The sequence below is a fragment of the Lissotriton helveticus genome, chromosome 10 (genome assembly GCF_964261635.1).
Source record: "Lissotriton helveticus chromosome 10, aLisHel1.1, whole genome shotgun sequence".
NCBI classification, from domain to species: Eukaryota; Metazoa; Chordata; class Amphibia; order Caudata; family Salamandridae; genus Lissotriton; species Lissotriton helveticus.
In genome coordinates, this window is record NC_136071.1 from 614550577 (window position 1) to 614573712 (window position 23136).

At 41.4% G+C, this 23136-nt stretch overlaps 1 protein-coding gene across 1 annotated transcript in view; it reads right to left on the bottom strand.

Annotated features, from left to right (window-relative positions):
- The window catches only part of RMI2 (RecQ mediated genome instability 2), a 71944-nt gene that overhangs the window by 20865 nt on the left and 27943 nt on the right, over positions 1-23136 (bottom strand). The window contains exon 2 of the mRNA XM_078663152.1: positions 16351-16676. Within this exon, the coding sequence (XP_078519278.1) occupies positions 16351-16654 (304 nt within the window). The 5' untranslated portion in view covers positions 16655-16676. The remainder of the gene's footprint in view (positions 1-16350; positions 16677-23136) is intronic.

A 23136-nucleotide genomic window follows, 5' to 3' on the forward strand; every position in this document is an offset into this window, starting at 1 on the left:
TCCCAAATTTCTAGTGTCAGGGTGCTCCTCCCCATAGATGAGATTAGGGGGATTTTGACCGCTATCATCAATGAAATTAGGTGTATCATACCCTAGTATTTGCATGGGTGCCCTTTCTTCAGAGGCCAGCTGTCAGTCCACCATTTCAAGGCAGTCATATCGATTGAAAGTCGGTAGAAACGGTGGCTGGTAATATCTAGGGGGCCAAGGTACTTCTCTTCCAAATCCTCCCCTTCCCATTCCTCTTCTCTTTACATTCTCCCAATCTTGGGGGTCATCATAAATTGGCGGGTAGGCAGATGCTATTCGCATTTGATTATAGGGGATTCTCTTCCCTCCCTGGTTTCCCCCCCAATTTCCCAGTGTATCATGATGGTGTCCCCATCTCTGGTCGTTGGGTATATGAGTATTTGCTGGATAGAAGAATGAAAGAGGGAGTGGGTGGATGTTATTTCCCTCGTCCTCTGGAAAGGAACCACAAACATAGGAGACTGTTCCTGGTTCTTTGAAACTGACCAGTATACAATCGCCACTGATTGTTTTTGGTGTCTTTCCTACCCATGAGACTCTTCTTACCATGCGAATGTCGCTGGTCATACCTCTTGGAAGTGGTCTGTATGTAGATAGCCAGTTAATTACTTTGTTTTTTAATGAGGCCCCTGTCTCACTTGCGGCTGGTTTTAGTTCGGGTGCCCCAGCTAAGATAACGGTGTATGCAGCTACCTCTGGTGGGAGATTTACGGTTACTGTTTTTTGTAGTTTTGGCAGTATGTTCTTAGAATCCTGGAGATTTTGATTAATGGTTGATGAGGATTTCGGTGCACTTATATGTTGTAACTGGGAATGCGTAGTATCAATGGCTACAGTTGTTTGCTGTGAACTAAGGGTTTGCTTATGGGAGCCGCCCACTAGGGTAGGTGATTGATGTGGGTTGGCCTTTAAATTAAGTGCTTGTTCACTGGCTGATTTTGGGTTTTTGGTAGCAGTTGATGATATTGCTGCTTTAACGGCCTCATTGTTTTTAACAAGTTTCTGAGGCTCAGGGTTCTTTTTGTGTTTTGGGTCAGTGTTGGAGACTATGGGACGAGGGACCCCAGATTCCCAGCTATCCTTAAGCTGTAAGGTGGTTTTCTCAATTTTAATGAGTCTCGCTTCTATTTTAATCAGGCGAGCTTCTAGGGGACTTAGGATTGACTTGAGCAAATTTCCTATGTCTACTAGAGTAATATCTTCATCAGCTGTCTCGGTGTTATGTTCTATTGCGGGAGGTGGCGGCTCACTAGTAATGTTGCTATCTAATTCCAGGCCAGGGCCCTTCATTGTCGCTAGTGGAGAACTTTCCTGTGTGGTATTGTCAATGCTAAATTTGTTGTGTGTTGCCCCTGGCTTTGGTTTTTTCGCCTTCCTCTCCCTGTGATTCTGTTTCCCCATTTTCCTTTTTTGTATTGCACCCTCCCTTACACCCCTACCTGTATTTGGCAACTCTGTTATATCTGGTGTGTTTGTTGCAGATGGCGGTTTTTCCATCGGTGGATTAGTGCTTTGGACAGATAGTACGGTGTCTTCTCCCATATTTGTAGTAGTTAAAGATTGTGTAATTTGTGTCAGCGGGAGTGAGAGCAGACTCGTATCTTCGAGGTCACTTAGGGTTCCCTCTGAAAGATCTATGCTGATAGGTAGGCGGTCCCCTCCACAGGCTCCAAGCTGCGAGCTGTCTGTATTCAGCCTTGCCTCAGGGGTTTTTGCCATCGCTAGGATACCCATAGACGATCTCCTGACCCATTCGATCTCTTGGGAAATACGTCTTTCTAAGACAGTAATGTCATCAATCAGCAAAGATCCCGCCTTTAAAAAGTAGTTGTCAATTTTACCTTGGGCAGCAGCGGGCGTCGTAGGTCCAGTGACAGCCGAGTTGGCTTTGCTCCTAGTCTCCATTTTACTCATCATTTGTGATGTTCTTTAAGGATGCGGAAATGGACCAAATGATAGAATGTGGAGGAACGACAGAGGGGCGCAATCAAGATTTACGGGGGTGGCCCGGTCCGGACTCTGCCGTACTCGAACGGCCTCAAACGGCCCGCTCTTTGCCCGGTCTTCGCCCGCGCTTCACCCGCGCGCGTCCCGCATACGCGCTAGTGGGCGGGGTTAAGTAGGAGGAGGAGGGGGCGTGAAGAGGCAGCGGGTGTGCGCGATGGCTTGGCGCAGTCACCTGTGGGCCTCGCAGTCCCGCTCCCGTTGGAGTATTCCTCTAGCACGATGATGCAAAAGCCGGTATGGAGCACGCCGGCTCCCGCTAAGGCAAAGAGTTCCACTGGAGGGAGAGTGCGAGCTTCTGGTGTTCAGGGAAAACCAATAAATCCAAAGTTGCAAATCCTGGACCTGTCACAAGGCGACTCGAGCGGCACCCGAGGAGCGGGGGCCGCGAGTCGTATTTGAGTGCTGCTGGGAGGAGGGGGCGGGAAGAGGCAGCAGGCGTGTGCGATGGCTTGGCGCAGTCACCTGTGGGCCTCGCAGTCCCGCTCCCGTTGGAGTATTCCTCTAGCACGATGATGCAAAAGCCGGTATGGAGCACGCCGGCTCCCGCTAAGGCAAAGAGTTCCACTGGAGGGAGAGCGCGAGCTTCTGGTGTTCAGGGAAAACCAATAAATCCAAAGTTGCAAATCCTGGACCTGTCACAAGGCGACTCGAGCGGCACCGAGATGGCACTAACAAGATGGCCATCAGTTAATCGAGTTCTCAACATCTCATACCAATATTTGAGGTTTTGGACGGGACTCTGACTTGCCTGACATCATTGGGCGGGCGGGGCTGCTTGGCAGATGGTGAACAGCTTGGTAAGTATTGTGGACCAAGTTTGGTCCTAAATTAACACTGCTTTCATTTTCAAGTTCCTGCTCACCGCTTCCTGTGCCTGCAGGCCACCCCTGCCTGTCGCTGATTGGAATGTGAGTGAGACACACAAAGAGTGCCTCTCGCCTAAATGGCAGATCATTGTGATGCATTTTCTGGAAAGAACACGCATCTTTTACACCAGTGACATACAATGTTGACTTTTTTCTCACATTTACCTGAATTTGCATTCTATTGATACGGTTTGGTGTGTGTGTGTATATATATATATGTATACACACACACACATTCTTCAACACCCTATATGACAGTAAGAGGTTCTTAACGCAATTTTTAAACTTCCCATAGACAAAGCACCAGTCCCTGATCACTTTACTGTTGAATTTTATTTCAAATTCTCTTAAGCAATACCTAAGCTTCTATTACTACTACATTTTTTATCAATAAATGGTACGTTCTGATCTTTTTCAGAGGCTAGGATTTGCTAGATCCCCAAAAAGATAAAGATCTCGCTGAATGTAAAAACTACAGACTGATCTCTCTCAAATATGGAGTGCAAAATATTAATAAAGATCCAGGCCCTTCATGTTAAAGATTTGTTTCCATATCTTGTTGGCAATAAGCAATCGGGACAGGTTTAGGGTCATAATATCACTAATGACTCTACAAACTCGGCTCATCTTAATGGCTTACAATCTCACTGTTTTCCCACTACAAGATGCACAAGATAAGGTTGTCCCATGTCTCCGCTACTCTTTATTTTATCTTTGGAACCATTCTTAGACATGAAACAATCCACAGATCTACGATCTTTACAGGTTATAAATGTAAACAGCTGGAGATCAAATTCATAGCATATGCAAATATATTATACTTGTCCAACTCCCAAACCTCCATTCCTTCCTACCTTTATTGATCTTCTCTCTTCCTACTCTTGCCTCAGCTTATAAATTAAACATTGATAAACCGGAGGAACTTTAGAAATTATGCTTTAAATATATGTTTAAAGATTCAGGCTTTCTTTGTAAAACTACTACTATTAAATATCTCAGTATTAGTTATTCCAACACAATAGAAGATAATGTACTTATTTAAAAACCAAGATATGTTTTCAGTTTGAACTGTGGTCCCCCTTTTCCTGTCCAGGAGGGGTACATTAGATATGAATAACATGATGATGCTGCCCATTATCAAATTTTACTTATCAATGCTCCCACTTAAACTCCCGCAGATCTTTTTTAGATTTATTAAAAGCATGTTGTCTAAATTTTTATGGAATGAAGAAGAATTACTTCTATTTTTTTTAATTTAAGCTTTAGAAGACTAAAGTTATTGCTGGTGTTAGTTTCTCCAAATTTGATTCAATACTACAGATCTGGATCTCTCTAGCAAGAATTTCCCCTACAAGTATTCCTTTATGGCATACACTTGAGCTCGGATTTCCCTTTTTCCCTTCATGCAATATGCGCTAATTTCCCCAAAACTTAAGTCAGTTTCTCCTTCTATATTAAATCACTCCAACGCTGTGGCATCCTCTGTCCCTTCTTACATCTACTCACCATGTCAATTGTCTCTACTTTTCCCCATTTGGTACAATTGTAACATCACAATTGTGGCACTATTACGTCCTGGTAGTCCTTCCCAGGTAAACAAGTACTGAAGGAGTCTGCAGTAATGGTGACCGAGACCTGTGACCTAATCTACTTGAGCATGAAATCGTCCATTGGCTTCTCAATTTCTACTCTAGGTCAGGACATTATTTCCATGTTTGATGCAGTTACCTGAACCTGGTTTACGGAATGAAATCTTACGGGCTAAAGTGGGATGTAATCTAATCCATTCATCCCGCCCATGTTGGGCCAGGGTCCAGGATAAGATAACAGCAGTATCTGTCTCTGCACCCTGAATGTAAAATGCTTTCTACCGCATATACTTATGGACTGTTTTTTATCTTTCTAATCGTATTACGTTTTTAAGACCCTTGTCTTTTAAATATGGAATTGTCCAAAGGAGGAAAGCTGTTGACTTATCAGAAATGTGTTATTTAGATGTGGCAGTAGGAATTGCTCGGATTTTACGGAATGTCAGACATTTTTAATGATGAATTGTAGTAGGAGGGGGTGTTGATCCAGCTAGATGGGTGTAAATCATCTATTTTAACCGTTTTATGTGCTTTTAGAATGTTTTATGGACAATTGTATAAATAAACTTGTATTCTACCTAGCGTTTCTACTTCTTTTTTAATCTATAGCTACAGGGAGCTTTTATTAGGAAGAATCCTGTTATTCATATTGTTAAAATTTCCACAAAATGCTACTTTTATACAAAGAAATGTCCTTCCTGTTTTCTACATAGGGATAGGTCTTTATGCTCCCTATTCTGAATTGTAATTGATATTTTACACCGATACTCTTTTTGTGGAATAAGGCACTGTTGTAATGGCATATTGCTATTGGCTGTTCTGTTGATTGCTTTTGCTATATTTGCTGAAAAGGTATTTTTTGATAAAAAACATTTTAAGCAAAAAGAAAAGATTTTATTTATATGTCTATTGATTTGTAGAGAGCGAAAACCTGTGCATGCATCTGTGTGTGGTCAGACTTCTACACATCCTCTATCCTCACATACTGATTTACTTGTCTGACGTAGCCTTAAATCAGACACACCTAGGAAAAAAATGACAGCTTTGCTGTCTCGAAGGAGCGAGGCATGTGGTCACCCTGGTAGGATTTTGTTGAAAAAGCGAAGGCCGCCAGGGTGTACAATGCAAAGAAGCATGACTTTAGTTCAGAAAGGCGTGTGCGTAAGATACTGGTTTAACCACAAGCGCTCGGCGGATTTTCCCGCTGCGCGCTGAAGTTTTTAAAACCCCGCGGATCATGACGAGCTCAGCTCGTCATGAGCGCACGGCAGGTAAACCTCATAACGAGCTGAGCTCGTCATCAGCGCAGAAGGGGTTAAATGGATGGAGTGTTCTAATCACGAGACTTGGCAAAATGGGTAAATTATCCAAGGTGGAAAATTACGGACAGTTTTTTTGTTCGTCCATCCAGGTCTGCCAGTCAGGTGTGTCAGTCAGGTGTGTCTTCTGCCTGGAACTGCAAGGTTCAGTAGAAAGATTTTGCTTTTTAAATAGAAACGCTGATATTTAACTGGTCGTGACTGACAAGGTATTTTAATATATGTCTTGGGTGTGGTTTTCAAAGGAAATGTTTATTAAAAAAACATTGTATTGGCTTAATCTCCATGTAATAGGAGTTAAACAGCATATTGAACTATCTGCAACATATTTAAAGGACCTAAAGACTAATTATGCCAGACAGGCCATCGTGTTTTCAATTAATAAGAGAAGTAGAGCCGATTACTGGGTCTAGTTATGCTAGTGAAAATATCAAATGACTGGTACTGCATGGTTTCTATTAGAACCGATTTTGACATATGTGTTGATAGACAGTATATAAGTATATAAAGATATGATTCATTAACCCTTCCATCAGGCAGGAAGCAGCTCTGCAGTATTTTATTCCCCAGGTATCACATAACTTTTTACAGTACTTCGTACTGTTTTCTTCTTTCTGTTCTGCAACTTAAAACACTAATGCAATGTATGATCGACATAGCGATCCACCTCTACCAAAATGTAAATGTCCTTTCCTAGCTGCCCTTCAGAAACTGCCTTTGTGTGGTTATGTCCATGACAGTGGGGTAGTCTCCAGCCTGCAAACCCCACTAACAGGTCTGAGTTTCTGCATTTGGCTGTGGTCAAGTAGGTCAAAAGGCTAAGCCTCTCCTGAAAGGTCCTCTTCGACTTGCACAAACAGTCTCTGCAGTCCAGCCTCTCCACCTACCAACAATGCTTCAATGCATTGAATCAATAGCCCCTTTAAAAGAAAGGAAGCCCAATTACCATCCTCCTCATCTTAGTGTCTGGATGTTTACCCTCCAGTAACAGTAATGCAGACAATATACTTCTGCTGTCTGTTGACACTTGTCTTCCATCTTGTGCCAAGCTACAACCGGGGGCACCCAAATGTATCTTACTATGTTTTTATAATTAATACTGTGAACTAAACTTGAAGTTTAACATCAAAAGACATCTACTCGAGAATTTGCGGAAGTTCTCTCATGTTTTCAATATTTACTCATATATTTACTAATATTGATATGATCTTGAGGTTTTTGTTTCCTTTGAGCACAGACTAAAACTCTTGATATTTCCCAGTGCACCCAGTCATAAAATTATCCTTCTAACCCCAGAGCTAATCTTGCTGGAGCGCACACGGTTCATCTGATTCTCGTGCCTATCAAAAGTACCCAATACATCACTAACTTCACATTTAAATTATGCTGTTCCTCTCTACACTCTTGCATCCTCAAATTGCTTGTTATCTCAAAAAGCATCATTCTAGCATTTTAAATGAGGCATGAAAAACTGACCTTTTCTTAACGCTTCCGCTTTTTTTATTTTCTTTTTTCCTTTTCAAATATCCTCTCCTTCCCCATCATCCCTGGAAGGCCTCCTCTCTCTGTGCAGCACCACTCTAAAGCACATGCATCATTGTCTTAATATCTATTCATGTATTTCTGCAACTTACCCACAAATACATTTCAAAGATCACACCCTATACTTTTTTTGTAAGTCAGACCATTGCAACTAAACCATACCAAATCTCATTTAACTCATCTATTAACCTCACCAACGATCTGCTTGAACTCACATATCACACCTTTGCACTAATGATCACACCAAACTCCCATTAATTTTAATCTAACAAAAAGAAACCAGAAAGAATATATGGAATGGTTTACTTCAATATGCATGATTAATTCCAATAACTACTATTACCTTACGAACCATGGGCTTTGGAGAGCCCGGTGTAAAGTGCTTAAATGGTTCGTCAGTGGTAGTGAGCAATATATAAATGAAAATGGCAATACAATACATATTGTTTCAAAAACAAGGTTAAAACCCCCTTAAAAAGCAACACTCATAACCCACTCAATTAAAACCACTTTCGCAAATGTAAACTATTAATGTTCAAATTATTTGAAACTTTTACGTGGAACCTTCTATGGTTTAGTTTGGCAGTGACTGCTGAAACATACTGATTTACTTGTCTGACTTAGCCTTAAATCAGACACACTTGCGATTTTCCACCTAAGACAAAAATGACCGCTTTGCTGTCTTGAAAGAGCGAGGAATGTGGTCACCCTGGTAGGATTTCCTAGAAAAAGCGAGGGCCGCCAGGGTGTACAATGCAAAGAAGCACGGCTGAAGTTCAGAAAGGGGTGTGCGTAAGATACTTGTTTGTATGGATGGACTGTGCTACTCGCGAGACAGAGCCAAATGGGTTAATTATCCAAGGTGGAAAATTAGACACTTTTTTTTTGTCTGTCCCTACAAGGTCCGCCAGTCAGGGGTGTCTTCTGCCTCGAGCTGCGAGGTTCAGTAGAAAGATTATTTTTTTTTAAATAGAAACGCAGATTTTTAACTGGTCTTGACTGACCAGGTGTTTTAATATGTCTTAGGTGTGGTTTTCGTAGGAAATGTTTATTAAAAGAACATTGTATTGACTTAACAATCTCCATGTAGTATGTATGAGTTATACAGCATATTGAACTATCTACAACATATTTAAAGCACCTAAAGACTGATTGTGCTAGACAGGCCATCGTGTTTTTCAATTAATAAGATAAGTAGAGCCGATTACTAAAGATATATTTGCTCTTCAGTGTAAAAAGCTTTACTTACAAAAAACTTAATTTTGAACATGTGCAATGCTTAAACCCCACAGCGTCCAAAAGTGAAATGGAGACTAAGAGTATTAACAAGTAAGGGAGCTTGTTCCTGTTCTTACTTTGTGAATCAAGTAAGAACTAGGCCTAGGCATTGAACTCCGCTGGAGCTCGCGGAGTGCAAGAAAACCCCTCTTCGCGCAGTGCAGCACATGAACCCTGTGATCAAAAGCTTTCTGTTACAAGTTGCTTGCCATAAAGATAAGTAAAATGGTGTGGACTTGTTCCTATTACACAGTGACTGTGACTTTATCATATATATGTGCAACAATGTTTCACAACAGACAGTCTCAAAAGGTCTCAGTTCTTCAGAATGTCCACAGTGCCTGTCAAAGATCCATAGTGTCAAATCAGCGCAACCCAATACCTTTTGAGCCTAGCAGTCTAGATTCAGACACCGATTTAACAAGGAGATCGCACCCACACAGGTCTTAGAAAATGACCCCAACATGGCTGACAACGACCAATGCCTCTCTATTTTACTCCACTAGTCAGCAGCTTGCAGTTATGTCAAACATTAGACATTATTCAACATAAGCAAACCCATGTTCCAGTGATTTACCTCTAAATCGTCACCTCAAGATTCCAGCAGCTTCCAGTAACCATAAATGCACCTCAGGAATCCACTACCATTTCCTCATCCTAAATATTTACATGAGGTTACGTGGAGTATTACACACAAACCAAATAAAGAAAATCTACCTATAGGCCTATGATACACAAATTACACTTCAGGCTATATCCCTCAAATTATTTATTTGACTCTGAGATTGCCTCGGTGAGCAGTTACATTACGTTAAACCCACCCAACTGAATTCTTACTCATAGTAAACGACTCCCAAAAAAAACGGAAAAAAAAAAACTTTGCAGGCATTAATCTAGGCACCTTAATACAACTCCCCACAAATGCCAAATCCCTCCGCTTCACCAGTGACATCTCTTACAAGTCCCACAATGCGTGCAAAACTCACAACACCTAGGCTGAGCTCAATATCTTTTGCAGGCTAAGCCTAAATCACTCCTCCCAAAGACTACGAAACCCCAGTTCAAGAGCTGATGCGGTCTCGTCTGTGCAGTTAAAACATCTCACTACCAGAGATGCCGGACTGCTATTGTGCCCCAAGAAATCCACCCATCATGCTGCAGTTAAACTCAAAGGATTTGAGAAATGCCACCGCACCCCGCTCCTAGATGAACTGCGATGGATACGTTTTTGTACCTGCAATCTGGACTTTTTTGCTCTCTTGTCTCCGATACATACTCCGTTCCTGGCTTTTCTGTCTTGTGCCTCCTGCGTTTGCTGGTCTTCCCTTTTCCACAGTCTCAGTTCTTTCTTTCCTTCCTTCCTTGCTGGCTCCCAGATTCATTCCACCTGGCTTATTCCCTGCACCTGAGGCTCCTCCCCACAGTTCCCACCTATTTCCGCCCAGAGTGCAGTGGCTCACAACTGACCTTCCTGCGGAGTCTGCTTGTGCTCTGTTGTGATCCAGCAGCTATATTGCCAGGATTGCTCTTTGACTTCTTTCTCATTTGTTATTTGATTCACTATTCCTGTTCTGGTTATTTAGTTGTGTCTGTGGTCTGTCTCGTTTTACCTGCCTCTTTGTTACTGATTCTGTCATTGCCATGCTCCTAGCCTTGTCTGCATTCCTCTTGATCTGTCCTGTTACATGGAGAATCCTTGTCTTGTGGTCTATGTCCCTAGGTAGGACATATTTCTGTCCTACCTAGTAAGGGTGCACAGTTGTCCTAGTGTTGTCTCAGTATTCATGGTTCAGTGTATCCCAGTGCTGCTCCTTGCCCGGTTTTCAGTTGTACGCTTCTCTGAGCCCAGTTTCTGTTTTGGTACTATCTAGAATATTAATTATAATTGTTACCAAGTGTGCCAATGGATTTCTGAGGCCTTGCTCCTCTGGCACAGAGATCCACCCAGTTCTGTTTTCCCACAAGAGCTGCTAGGTGTCTCCATGAAATGAGATTAATCTGCTCCTTGCAAGATCTTTTTCACTTCATTGAGTATCCACTTGCAAGGAGCAAACTATAATTTATGATAGTTCACAATTTCCCTGCTTTATCTTCTTGTTGTTTGTACTTGTATTCACTTCATAGTTTCCCTGGCAGACCTCCAAGGTCCCTAATTCATTGCCTGCTCCAACTTGCTTCATTCCTCAGCTTCTGTTCTGCCTTTAGATACTCTCTAGTGTATATTAAACCCCTTTTTGGAAAATAGCTTGTCCTTGTAGAGAGCAAGCACCCCCATTGTCCTATATTCAACTAGTGGCCCGGACAACTACAGCTTCACTGACAGTATTTATCACAAATAGCCCAGCCACCTTGTCAGAATAATAATTAAGAAGGCACACAACTCAAGAAATCTTAATATTGGGACTCAAAAACAAGAAACAATTTATGATCAACCAGCATGAATTCTTAAACTCTGTGCATAGGATACGAAAACCACCACCCCACCTAACTTGATCGCCCCCTCATTGCTGCAGTTCGGAGAGGAGCTTAAGTCCATTCTCTTCAGAGTATGCTGTTTACTACTGATCAGGACACGTCTGACTTCTGTCCTCATAAGAGTCAGTCATGGCCTGTACCTACTCAAAACATTTTTAGCCTAGATAACATTTAAGACTGAACTACTGCTTACCTGCTTGGTTCATGATATAGAAATCCCAACACAAAAATGAATACAAGGACAACAAAAAACACAGAAGTTTAGGGGTACTTCAAAATCTAAGCTGAACAATAGAAAACACAATCCAAAGTTCGATTAAGAACTGGTGCGTGGTATAAACACACTCAGTGACTGGAAGAGGATCACTTTCTCTAGTTCCTACTACCTAAATACCATCAAGCTTTTTTCAACCTAATCAAAAATTACTATCAGGAACAATGGAACAGCGAGACAAACTTCTTTCAAGGACATCTACTTCCTCCCCATGCAATGTGATAAATCCTTGAAGATATTACCACATGCATCTGAAAGACTGTTTATATGACTAATCAGAAGGAACTATGTTAAACTGACAGCCAAATATCTATATAGACTGGGTAACCTTCAAGTTTATTACTTTGATCCTTAAAGCAGTTTTTTAAAACTGAATGTCAAGATCCATCATCATATGGCTTTCAGAACCAGGTGCTCTTTAAACCTCAACAATGTATTAACTGCACATAGTTGCCGAATGGGTTACTCTCAAGGGTCAGTTATAAACTGTGTCCTTCAAACGTTTGATTGAGTACTTTCCCGAGAATATGCCTGTACATAATATTTTAAAACAATACTTGCTTCATGTAAACTGTAGCGCTACAGTGGTATGTATTTTTGGGCAATTTTTCCAAACAGATTTATCACCGACAGCTCTGCATTAAGACAAAGTAAAAGTAGATGCAATGAAGACAGGATTAAGTCAAATGTAGCAGTTTGCTAATTCTTTCAACTTAAACTCCGCATATCTTGAAATTACAACCTGAATGATATTGCTCTTATTCTACAATTTGGCGTTGTACAAATTTTACAACTGGGATCAAAGGCCCCCAGAAAAAGAAGGAATCAACAAAGAACAGATACAGCATTATGAATTTTGGCCAGTAAGGCTGCTACTGTCCCCCTTTGTATACTGAGAATGATAGACAAGGCAAGGAATAGCACAATTGTAAGACCGTTAATATCTGACATCATGGTTTCCTTCCCTCGTTATTACTTCATTTCCATATTCAAAATGGCTGAAGTAGATAACAGAGGGTTACCCAGATAAGAGTGTCATGAATAGTTCACTTAAAAGAGAACAGTCAGACATTGTGTGTCTTATATTTGAGATGCAGGGATGGAAATGGAAGAACCTATATTCCATGGGCGCGTCTTCCCAAATACTGAATCCAGCCTGCCAGGTGGCTAAACGAGAGAGCTATCAGATGTAAACTGTGGATTGTTATTTTCTGTGACATTAGAAATTTTACTGTGTAAAAGTTGAAGCTCCAGAAAGAGACAAAAGTGCAAAATTTAGTTCGCAAAAAGTGAAACAGCATGTTAATAAAGTAATTTGTGGACCAGTTAACAACAAAGATAAGATTAAAATGTTATTGCCAGTCCAGTTGTGTGGTACCAGATCTATTGTAAACATTCTGCCAGCATTTATAGCGCCTCTCTCAAGACCTATGATTCCCACTATGCACGGGGATCCCTCATTAAAAATATGAACCAAAAACATCCACAGTTCTGTGCTTGTCAGAGCCAACAGATGGCAGCTGGGACAGCCCTTCATTTGAAGTCAATTGCGGCTATACAACCCAGATATCATGGACATATGCGGTCTTTGCCTTCTTCACCTCAATCCCACTCCTCCACACTCACTCAGCCTTTCCCATATAACACATCACAAATTCCTCCAAATGAGGAGACCCTCCTTTCCTCATCAGAGGCGTTAGTTTGAAAACCGCGGCCCACACTTCTAAGCACAACTTCTCCAATCATCATACATATAAAATATTCAGAACTCTGGTCTCCGGGATTGCAGCTCAGTAGACTCATTCTTGACAAGTGCTTTAGGCACAACACCATCATGACTGCACCAGACCACCGAGGGAATGCGGGCATGGTACTGATGTATCATTGAACACCGCCCACAGTACAACCTTGGGCCCCAATCCTGTACTTGTACTAACTGAGGAACGAGTGGTTAAAGCAGTGACAAAAGGAAGACAAGACGGAGCACCAGGCCCGAATGGCCTGCCACAAAGGCTATATAAATCAGACATCCCTTTTTGGTCCACGGTCCTATTAAATCTCTTTAATTACACCTTGAAGACATCGACAATCCCGGACTCGTGGAGGGGCGCAATAATTCACCCCATTCACAAAGCCGGATCTCGAGCCATGCCCAACAACTACAGATTAATCGCCCTATTGGATATAGAGGCGAAACATTTTGCAGGTCTCATACTGGAGGATTTAAGGCAATGGACAAAGGATAATGATCTGATTCCTCTGAACCAAACAGGGTTTGTTGCCAATTCAGGAACTACGACAAACCTATTGGCAGTTTCACTATCCTCGATAAAGCCTTATTAACTCGCAGGTTGGCCTTCTGCTGCTTTGTTGATTTCAAAGCAGAATTTGATAGAGTACCCAGGGCGGCCCTTTGGAAAAAACTGACACAGTGGGGTATTCCAAATAAGATACTGAACCCAATTATTCAACTCTACTCTGATACCTGGGTTCGAGTGAAGCTAGGCTCCGGTTCGCATCTCTCGCATAAAAGAATGACCTCACGTGGTGTCAAACAGGGATGCGTACTGGCCCCCCCTTCTCTTTAACCTATTTATAGCCGATCTGTCAAGCACCCTAGATAAGGTGAATAGCCATCTGCCTAAAATAGGAGGTGCGGCATTATGCAACCTTTTATACGCCGATGACCTGGTCCTGTTTAGCCTCACTAGAGTAGGGTTACAAAGGCTTCTTGATGCACTATCGCAATACACGTCTGATAACCAACTAGAAATTAACATGGAGAAAACCCTGATAGTCCCATTTGGTAAGAAATGTTACACTGGCGGTGGCTGGTCAATCAACAAAACACGTCTCACGATTGACCAATCATACAAATATTTAGGCGTCCACTTGGACTCCAGGGGTAGTTTCACAAAGCAAAGCAGTGTGATTGCAGCCAAAACTATGGCTCTAGTGGTATCCTTGGCCAAACTATCAAAAAAACTTTCAGGTCCAACACTTGTCCCCTTATTAGAAGTTCTAAGAGCAAAGATCGGGCCAACACTCTCATATGGCATAGAGATCTTTAAAGGCAAAATGAATACTGCCCTAAACAAAAATACCACTAAAATCTACAGATTGGCACTTCATTTGCCGAGCACCGCTTCCCCGGCCCAGATTAGATTAGAGCTGGGACTAATTAATTATGAAGCCTCTAATGTCGGTACCTATCTTAAGTTGTGTCACAAACTAAGACAGGCCGAACCGGGGACACTAGAATCTTTAACCTGGAAAGAAATCAATGAGACCAACCCAGGGGGAACATTTGGCCGCCTCTTGAAGGACTATATCCACCAAATGTCAGTTGCCGAACTTTGGGCTCTTAATCCTAGTCAGACTGTTTTTAAAAATATAATCAAAAAATGTGTAAGAAGGAAATCCTTGGCTGCAGACAAAGCTCATGTCACAAAGCGTAGTCATTCCTGGGCAGTAGTCAATTCTTACAAACTACTAACCCCTGCTGCCTACCTTTCTACGGCGTTCTCACTTCATCTAAAGCGTTGTCTGATTGCTCTAAGAATGGGGTATTGGCGCTTTCTTGAAAATCTACCCACTTGGCGCCGCAAGAAAGAGGACACAACATGTAGAGGATGTGGGTTAGCAACTGAAACAATCTTGCACGTGCTTTGCATCTGCCCCACATTTAATCTCCAACGCAGACGTCTGCTCATGCCAGAATGGAACAGGCTGGGGGTTCGGTCTTGTAGGCATGCCATTATTGCTGCTTTGTCTCTAGATAATATTATTTTAAATATAAATTTGGCCAAATTCATTCAGCAAGCATACCGTAACCTAGATAAAATGGACACTGCTGAGGTCTCTGCTCATCGCTAAGTCTGAAAATGCATTCTAACAGACTTGCAAAGACCGGGAGGGTTAATCTACAAACTGTAATGTTTTAACTGGCATGCTTTTGGCCACATTTTACTGTTTGCTTCTTTTTTAATCATTCTTTTATTTTATAAAATTGTATATAATGTGATTGGTGCGACCTTTTAAAGATATATTTTATATCTAAATAAAGAACTATTTCATTCATTCATTCAAGTGCTTTATTGCGATTCTCTACTCTTAAATCTGCATCGTAACAGGAAGTGACACATTGTTTGGAGCTCAGACTATGAAGGAAAAAGGAGCGGTAGGTTTTTTGTTTCCAGAGTGCCATGCCATCCGGTCCTTTTTTGGATCTTCTGAAATGCTATGAATGGAGGGTATTTGGAATCCTAGTGAATTTCATTATGGTAACTCATTTTCATATCTTCTTAATTCTCTCTTCTCATTGGTCGCTGGTGGTTTTGCCATCATAAAGTTCCCTTTGAGACTTTTAAGGTATTTACCCTTTACTTCCAGTAGTGCAGTGAGGACATTCACATTAGTTAAACACTTCTACGACGTCCTTCATAGCAATAGCAACCTGTTCAATGCTTACAAAGCTAAAACTGAGCAGGCATTTTAAACCGCCTCTAACCTCATCAAAAACCTGGCTACTGATATTAAGAAAAATAACGTCATTTCTGATTTAGACCTAAATGCATGTATACATCACAATATTGCATGTTTCATGTCTCAAGTTCCGGCTGTAATGGCAACCAATGAAATCCATGTGTCTGACACTGTTGTGTGACATGCACCAATTTACCTTTGAAATGCCTTGCATAATAACCATTCCCAGGTTGGGCAAGGCAGTTAAAAATGATCTGTCGCTTGCTCCTTACAAAGTGGTCAGTGCTCCAGGCAAGTGACATTTTAACATTTCAATTTAGAAAGGCACAGTTTATATACGGGCTTGCTAGTGTAAAAAAAATTTTTTGATCCAGTGTTTTTCACTGGAAATCTGTCCTTGTCCATCATTTGTATGCTATAATGTGAGCCACCCTCGCAAGCATGCCGGTAAATGTTAAACGTAAAATTGTGCTTTGCATATTTACCTGCAGAGAGGCACGGTTTCCCCTTGGGAACAGAATTGACGCCACAGACCGAAAAGGTGCCAGTGTCATCACGAACTCGCACTGTAGTGCCACGCTCAGGAAGGACCTCTACCACTGTGCCCTGCATCCACACCACAGACACATCCAGCTCACTATCGCCCACACCCCTGCTCAGCCAGAAGGAAGGCTGTCCATCAACACTGCAAGTACAACGGCTCAGCGTCTCAGCCAACACCTTGATTGGAGGAGACTGGAATTTGAAAGACAGTGACGTCACTCGGCCCGAATCAGCTGAAGTATCCATCAGTTATCCGAACAACAGACTCCTGAAAAAACAGAAGATCGAATGAACTGTAAGGCCTTAATAGTAGTTGTTTTAGAGAGAAAAGCAAAATGGACACAAAGTGCTAAATACATACATGTAACTTGACGTTTATCTGAACTGAAAATGTTGAAATATAAGGGTGGGGAATTATTCTTGGGACTTGGTAATAAAAGCCGTGCTTCCACTAAACAGATATCATGGAATGAAGACATTAAGCAAGGAATGATTACTGATTATTCTCATAGAAATATCTTAAAGGTGTGAGGATTGTTTTCTTAACCAGACACTCGAAAAACATTTTAGATAATATTTACATTTAAAATCTGATCAGCATTCCACAGGTAAATAGAACAGAGCATTTTGGGATGCAAACAATTCTCCCAAAAGAAGAAAAGAACATTTTTTCAACCTCTGTCTCTTGGTTTGAGATTAGCCTGGAGCAGATAATGATGATTTATCCCCATTGGCATTAATTTACGTGTTCTTTTGCACCATTGAATATTTCCAGGGAACACGAAAAACATTTTAGAAAGTACATGGTTTAAAAAAAAGTTTTTTTTAAGTCTAATGATTTGCAAAGTTGTACCCCAAACTATGATGAAAGGTCTATTTTACTTTCAAAAAGGTCCAATCGGACATTCAAGTACAGAAAAATCAGACAATATGAAATCTAAGCAACACTAACTTTGATCATTTGAAATAATCATGAACACATTATATTTAAACATTTATTACGGAACTTACATTTACACACAATGCAAGTCTACAATAACAGCTAGCCCCCACAACAGCCACTTGCCCACCCAAGACAACACTCCAGCCACCGCGATCCGTGACAGTCGCTCACAACATACATCTCATCACCTTAACCATAAAGATACTTACAGACACATAACGGCTTACAGTCATTCCGCACGGGCACGCATGACAGCCCTTATTCTGTCTGAAACATCTGCATCACATTAAGATCTTGAAAAATAAACATTCAGCACAAGTTCTGCCACCAAGAGGCACACATTTTACGGTTCTACGTTCCCAACAACAGATGAGCAGTGAGACAAGACCATAAAATCTATGACTTTGTCACAACTCTAGATTACGTGTTTGTCACAGATATGAAGTTCACTCCAGATTACAAGAAGATCCTGGGCAAATTTCTTAATTTCCCTGTGCCTAAAATGTAAATATGTGAATTGTGCAATCAAAAATATGTAAATCTACAATGGATATACACAATATCGTATTTGTTCTCAAACCCCCTCATAATTAACAGCACCATGTTCTTTCCTAGCACACATAGACCCTTAGCAGAACTAGAGCCACATTACTACTAAATCTTTGCATGACATAGACTGACCCAAAAAGTAGTCCGGGGATGCAGTCAATTGCACATTTCAAACTCACAAAAACCCTAAACAATGCAACGGTCTCGCCTTTAGGAAACTTTAATGTATTTAGTCATGCAGCTCATTATCCTGGGTGTTATATTAACTCTTCTCATTTACCCTTACACAACTGCTATAACCGGATGAAAAGAGCATTTGTTATCAGTGGGGCGCCATGGAAAGGGGTTAAGGTAACTGTTAGTCCCAAAAAATTACGTTTTACAAAAACCAGCATACATTGACTAAGTGAAAATTGGTTAACAGCGATGTTTGAAGCGCAGTATAGGGCAAATTGAAAATGCTGTAACAGAATATGTAAAGCAGCAAACACTGTCTGCTAAAGGCACAACCTACGGAGGATGGAGAACATGGGCTAGCAGCAACGAAATTACATTAGATACAAAAAAGTAGCACAAGTATTAAGTATAATTAGAAAAGGGGGTCGGACACTAGTATTTAACAAAAAAAAGTGAACAATCGTGACAAATAGCCATCCAACAGTGTTGTTAAACACTATTCAAATGTCACGCTGCACCAGTACGTCTATGTCAAAGTACAACTGTTTTAACTTTGACATGATAGGAGCAGTGCTTGCCTCGTCAAACAATCTGTATTATAAAAGGGGCTGCACAACTGTCTGTGATGCCAGAGTGCCCCAGGGGTGCACAAAGTGGGCACACATGTCCATTACAACTCTGGGCACTTTATGTAATATGACACCTGGAAAGCTTTTGATGATGTACAGCTGAAGGTCACAGGATCGTACAAATGAGGGGACCACAGGCTGATGTGTTTCAAGAGGCGCACTGTGGAGAAGCGTGGCTCAGTGGTTAGAGGCGGCAGACCCGGAAGCTGAGATCGACCGTGGACCAGGGTTCGATTCCCCGCCTCGGCGAGTCTCGGGCTCAAAATGCCACTGACTTGACAATTCTCGCTCTGGTGCCTATTCAACTAACGGGGTCACACTCTGCGACTCTGGGCAATAGTTTGCTTAATCTCCACTACGGCCCCTCGCGGCGGGATGCCTGGCTTTCACCTTGTGGACACCCTGCCGGGGTTTCTCACAGGGGAATACCAGGACGGGTTCCCTAAGCAAGCGCCGGGACGCTTACGGGCAGCTGTGCGCTTTACAAGTCCAACACATTTACATTTACATTACATGTTGCATTCTTAATACGGAAAAGGGCGATGTGCAGTAACTGCCATGGTGTAATGTGCAGAGACAGGGTAAGGCGGGAGAGCACAAGTTGTAATTTCTTAGTCATGTTTAGTGCCAGTCATTTTTTTTCTCTTTTTTGCATTCGTATTCTTATTTTCTAATGCAAGTTTGAGGGTGGAAGTATCAGTATGTAAAAGAAAATAAATAGGACCAGAAGCTACCCTGCCTGACATGGGGGGCTAGAGAACATTTCAGAAAGCAAAAAATACCCACTTGGACCTCTCTTTCAATGGTTCCGTAAAGGGAGGATTTTTTAACACAATTACTTACCAATTAAAAGAAGCAAACGTCATGCAAGTACCAATGATTGTTTGCAATGTAAACCCCAATAAATACGTTTAAAAAAAATTTCAACAGCAAATGCCACATTAGCATGGAATATTAGCTAAGCTCAACACGCCTTGCAGGGCATTTAGATTAGATGATCCGATCACAAAGCCTATATTTGCATACCGGTTCTCGTTCCATCAGCTTATTTCTGGAAAAAAGATTTGGAATATTCATTATGTTAACCTTAAAAAACAAGTCTGGCCTGGATGGTCAGTATTAGTGTTCTACCTGCAAGCAGTTTATTTGTGTGTTAATGGCCTAGAAATGTTGCGTTCCAAGAGAAAGGTCAGGTCATCTGCTTAGCGATGCAAATAATGCTCTGCCAGTCTCATACTCTCGAAAGTTCACCAAATATTATCATAATTCATTGACAAGAGTCACCATTTTTCATATCTTATAAAAGACGAAGAGCTTATTTAGCCTGACTTTAATTCTGAAACTATGAACTGCAGTTAGGAAGGCTCAGACACCAGGACTGAATGCTCGAGGCTGAGTGACTGAGTTCAAAAAAATTCTCTCAGAGCAAGGGAAGGAAGGGTCTGTCAATATCCGAACTATATCATAGAGTTTCTCTGACCATATGGCCAGACAGACGCAAGACGTTGTGTTTTTTGGCATCCTCTTGTAGGTCAGCGCTTAGAATGGGGCATGTAGCAGCTTTCCGGAAATAAGGTCGGCGCAGACGGCTGTTTCCAAAGAATAAAGGAAGCCCTTTCGGTAACAGCAAAATAAGCCTTCATGGCGGAACCCAGGGGCAGATGTATGTTAGGCGGGTGAAAAACGTACAATCGAGAGTAAAAACTCAAGTCCTGAAAAGGTAACATTCTATTTCAGTTGAGGAACTGTGAAAATATAGGAAATATGTTTTATGTTCTGGAAAGGAAAACACCTATTAAATTAATTGCCATTACTTTCCGGGAATTGTTTCTTTTATTCTAACCAATGGTGACTACTCGCCCCTGCCTCGGCCCGCCAGGCTCCCGCCGTGCGGTGCTGCTTCAGAGGCACAGCACGCATTTGGTATTCCGGGCATGGCATCGCACCGAGCTCGAGGCACACTTTAATAGCATCTTCTTTCGGTCAGCTGTGTAAAAACTGTGTGCATCTGGACACTGAGGTGTTACACCAACTGTGGCGCTGATGAGTTTTGGGCCGTGTTCTTCTATTCTCGTGTGAGAGGCGGTGCTACTTTCCGGGAATTGTTTCTTTTATTCTAACCAATGGTGACTACTCGCCCCTGCCTCGGCCCGCCAGGCTCCCGCCGTGCGGTGCTGCTTCAGAGGCACAGCACGCATTTGGTATTCCGGGCATGGCATCGCACCGAGCTCGAGGCAGACTTTAATAGCATCTTCTTTCGGTCAGCTGTGTAAACTCTGTGTGCATCTGGACACTGAGGTGTTACACCAACTGTGGCGCTGATGAGTTTTGGGCCGTGTTCTTCTATTCTCGTGTGAGAGGCGGTGCTCTCGCTGCTGCATAAATGAAAAGTCAGGTCCCGGGCCGGCCAGCCAATCACAGCGCGGCCCGGGACAAAAGGGCGGGACTTAAAAAAAGTCCCAGAATTTTTCTGACCTCTTTCATTGACTGCATCTTTAAACATGATTGAGAAACAACATACTTCGTCCTATGGATTTATTTCCTACAGACTTCATTTATCACCTTTCATTCAAGAAATCATTGGAACCAAATCAAATGGTCAAAAACTTCACCCACATCTCTAGTAGCGTTCTCTGATCTTCAAACACAATTTAATGATGAACATTCTGGATTGCACAGCTCGCCCTTCAACAAACCAGGGTGCCATCCTTTTCAAAGTCACTGAATTGCCTCAAAAGATACATTTCCTGAACACAAACCCTATTTAGAGTCCCATTAAGTTTTTGTAGTTTGCCACTTTCCAACTGTTTTGGCTAGCTCTCTGTGTTGCACCAAATCATAGGAAATTGCAAATAGGGTAAATATAAAAAAATATTAAATCACTCAAATTGCAAATTGTAGAAAAATATTACATCGCTTGTGATGCTTTATGAATTCGTGCAACTTGCACGAATTCATAAAGCATCACAAGCGATGTAATATTTTTCTACAATTTGCAATTTGAGTGATTTAATATTTTTTTATATTTACCCTATTTGCAATTTCCTATGATTTTCTGACTTTCAATTATTCACAAATATTCTAAGTTGCGATGTGCAAAAGCATATAAACCCCACGTATTCCTATTTTGCCATTACCTTGTAAATTACATTTTGTAGGTTATTTTATGGGTGTTTTGTACCAGTTTCATATCAAACTATGTAACACTAACAAAATGGCAAAGATGGCAGCAACGTCAACCTCAAGCATAAAATAGAGGATCGAAAAATAAAATCTGATCAGCAGCCCATGGGTAAATATAACAGAGTATTTTAAGATGCAAACAATTCTCTCATAAGAAGAAAAGAACATTTTTTCAACATCTGTTTCTCGGTTTGAGATTAGCCTGGTGCAGGTAATGATGATAATCCCCATTGACATTAATGTTCCTGTTCTTTATTTTGCACCAATGATTATATCCATGGAACTCTAGATATGTAGCAAGAACGTAGCCTACTCTGAAATAAGACACTCGGCTAAGAATTTGAATGCTATGATTTGAGAGACCGCCCAGTCACTAAGACGTTGCAGAATGGCGAGCTTTTATACTATTAGCGTAAAATACAGTACTGTATTAAAAACAAGGAATGTGTATTACCCTTAGTCTTTCTTTACTTTCAACTCAGGAGGAAACTAACTAACAAAGAACGAGTCCCATGAGTCCCAGCAATACAGTATTTCTACAAAAATAGAGCAACCTGCTTATCCCCACCGCTATGCTTGTACACATCCCCCCGCTATGTCACTTTCTGCCTGAGCTCCTCCAATTAAGTGGTTGCTTCTATTAATAAATTAACATTTCAAGTCCTCGAAATGTTCAACAGCTAACTTTACAGCATGTCACTTTAACCATCTGAAATTCAGAAGGTCTTTCAAAAAAAGCCACAAAAAAGACTAGCGGAAATAAAAACCACCAGATCTTGTGTGAGATGTTAACTACGCTTCTCCAATTTACATCCAATGTGGCATAGAACGTGAGAATTCCATGAATATGTAACCATGTTGACAGTGTGGCTTGTGTACATGAAGGACAACAGTATTACTGTTTTTCCTTCAAACTGCTTCAGCGCATATTTCACTTTCTGGGCCCCCAGGGGCTGGAGGATAGCAAGCCTGAGAGAAGACTCTCTGTTCATTAACAACTAGCTAGATCTTTTCCTTACCCCACATAATATGTACTATAAGCCACTGGAATGGTATATATAAACGTTCAGACATTGCTAAAAGATCAATGCTTCAAATAAAGGTTATAATGGTGTTTCATGAACAAGTGGCAACATTCCTAAAACAGGCATTTAAAATGCAATAGGTCTCGCATTAATTAAGTTTGAGCTATTGGGATTGCTAAATATTGCAACACCAATTGCAACAAAAGTCTATAAATTGTAGGC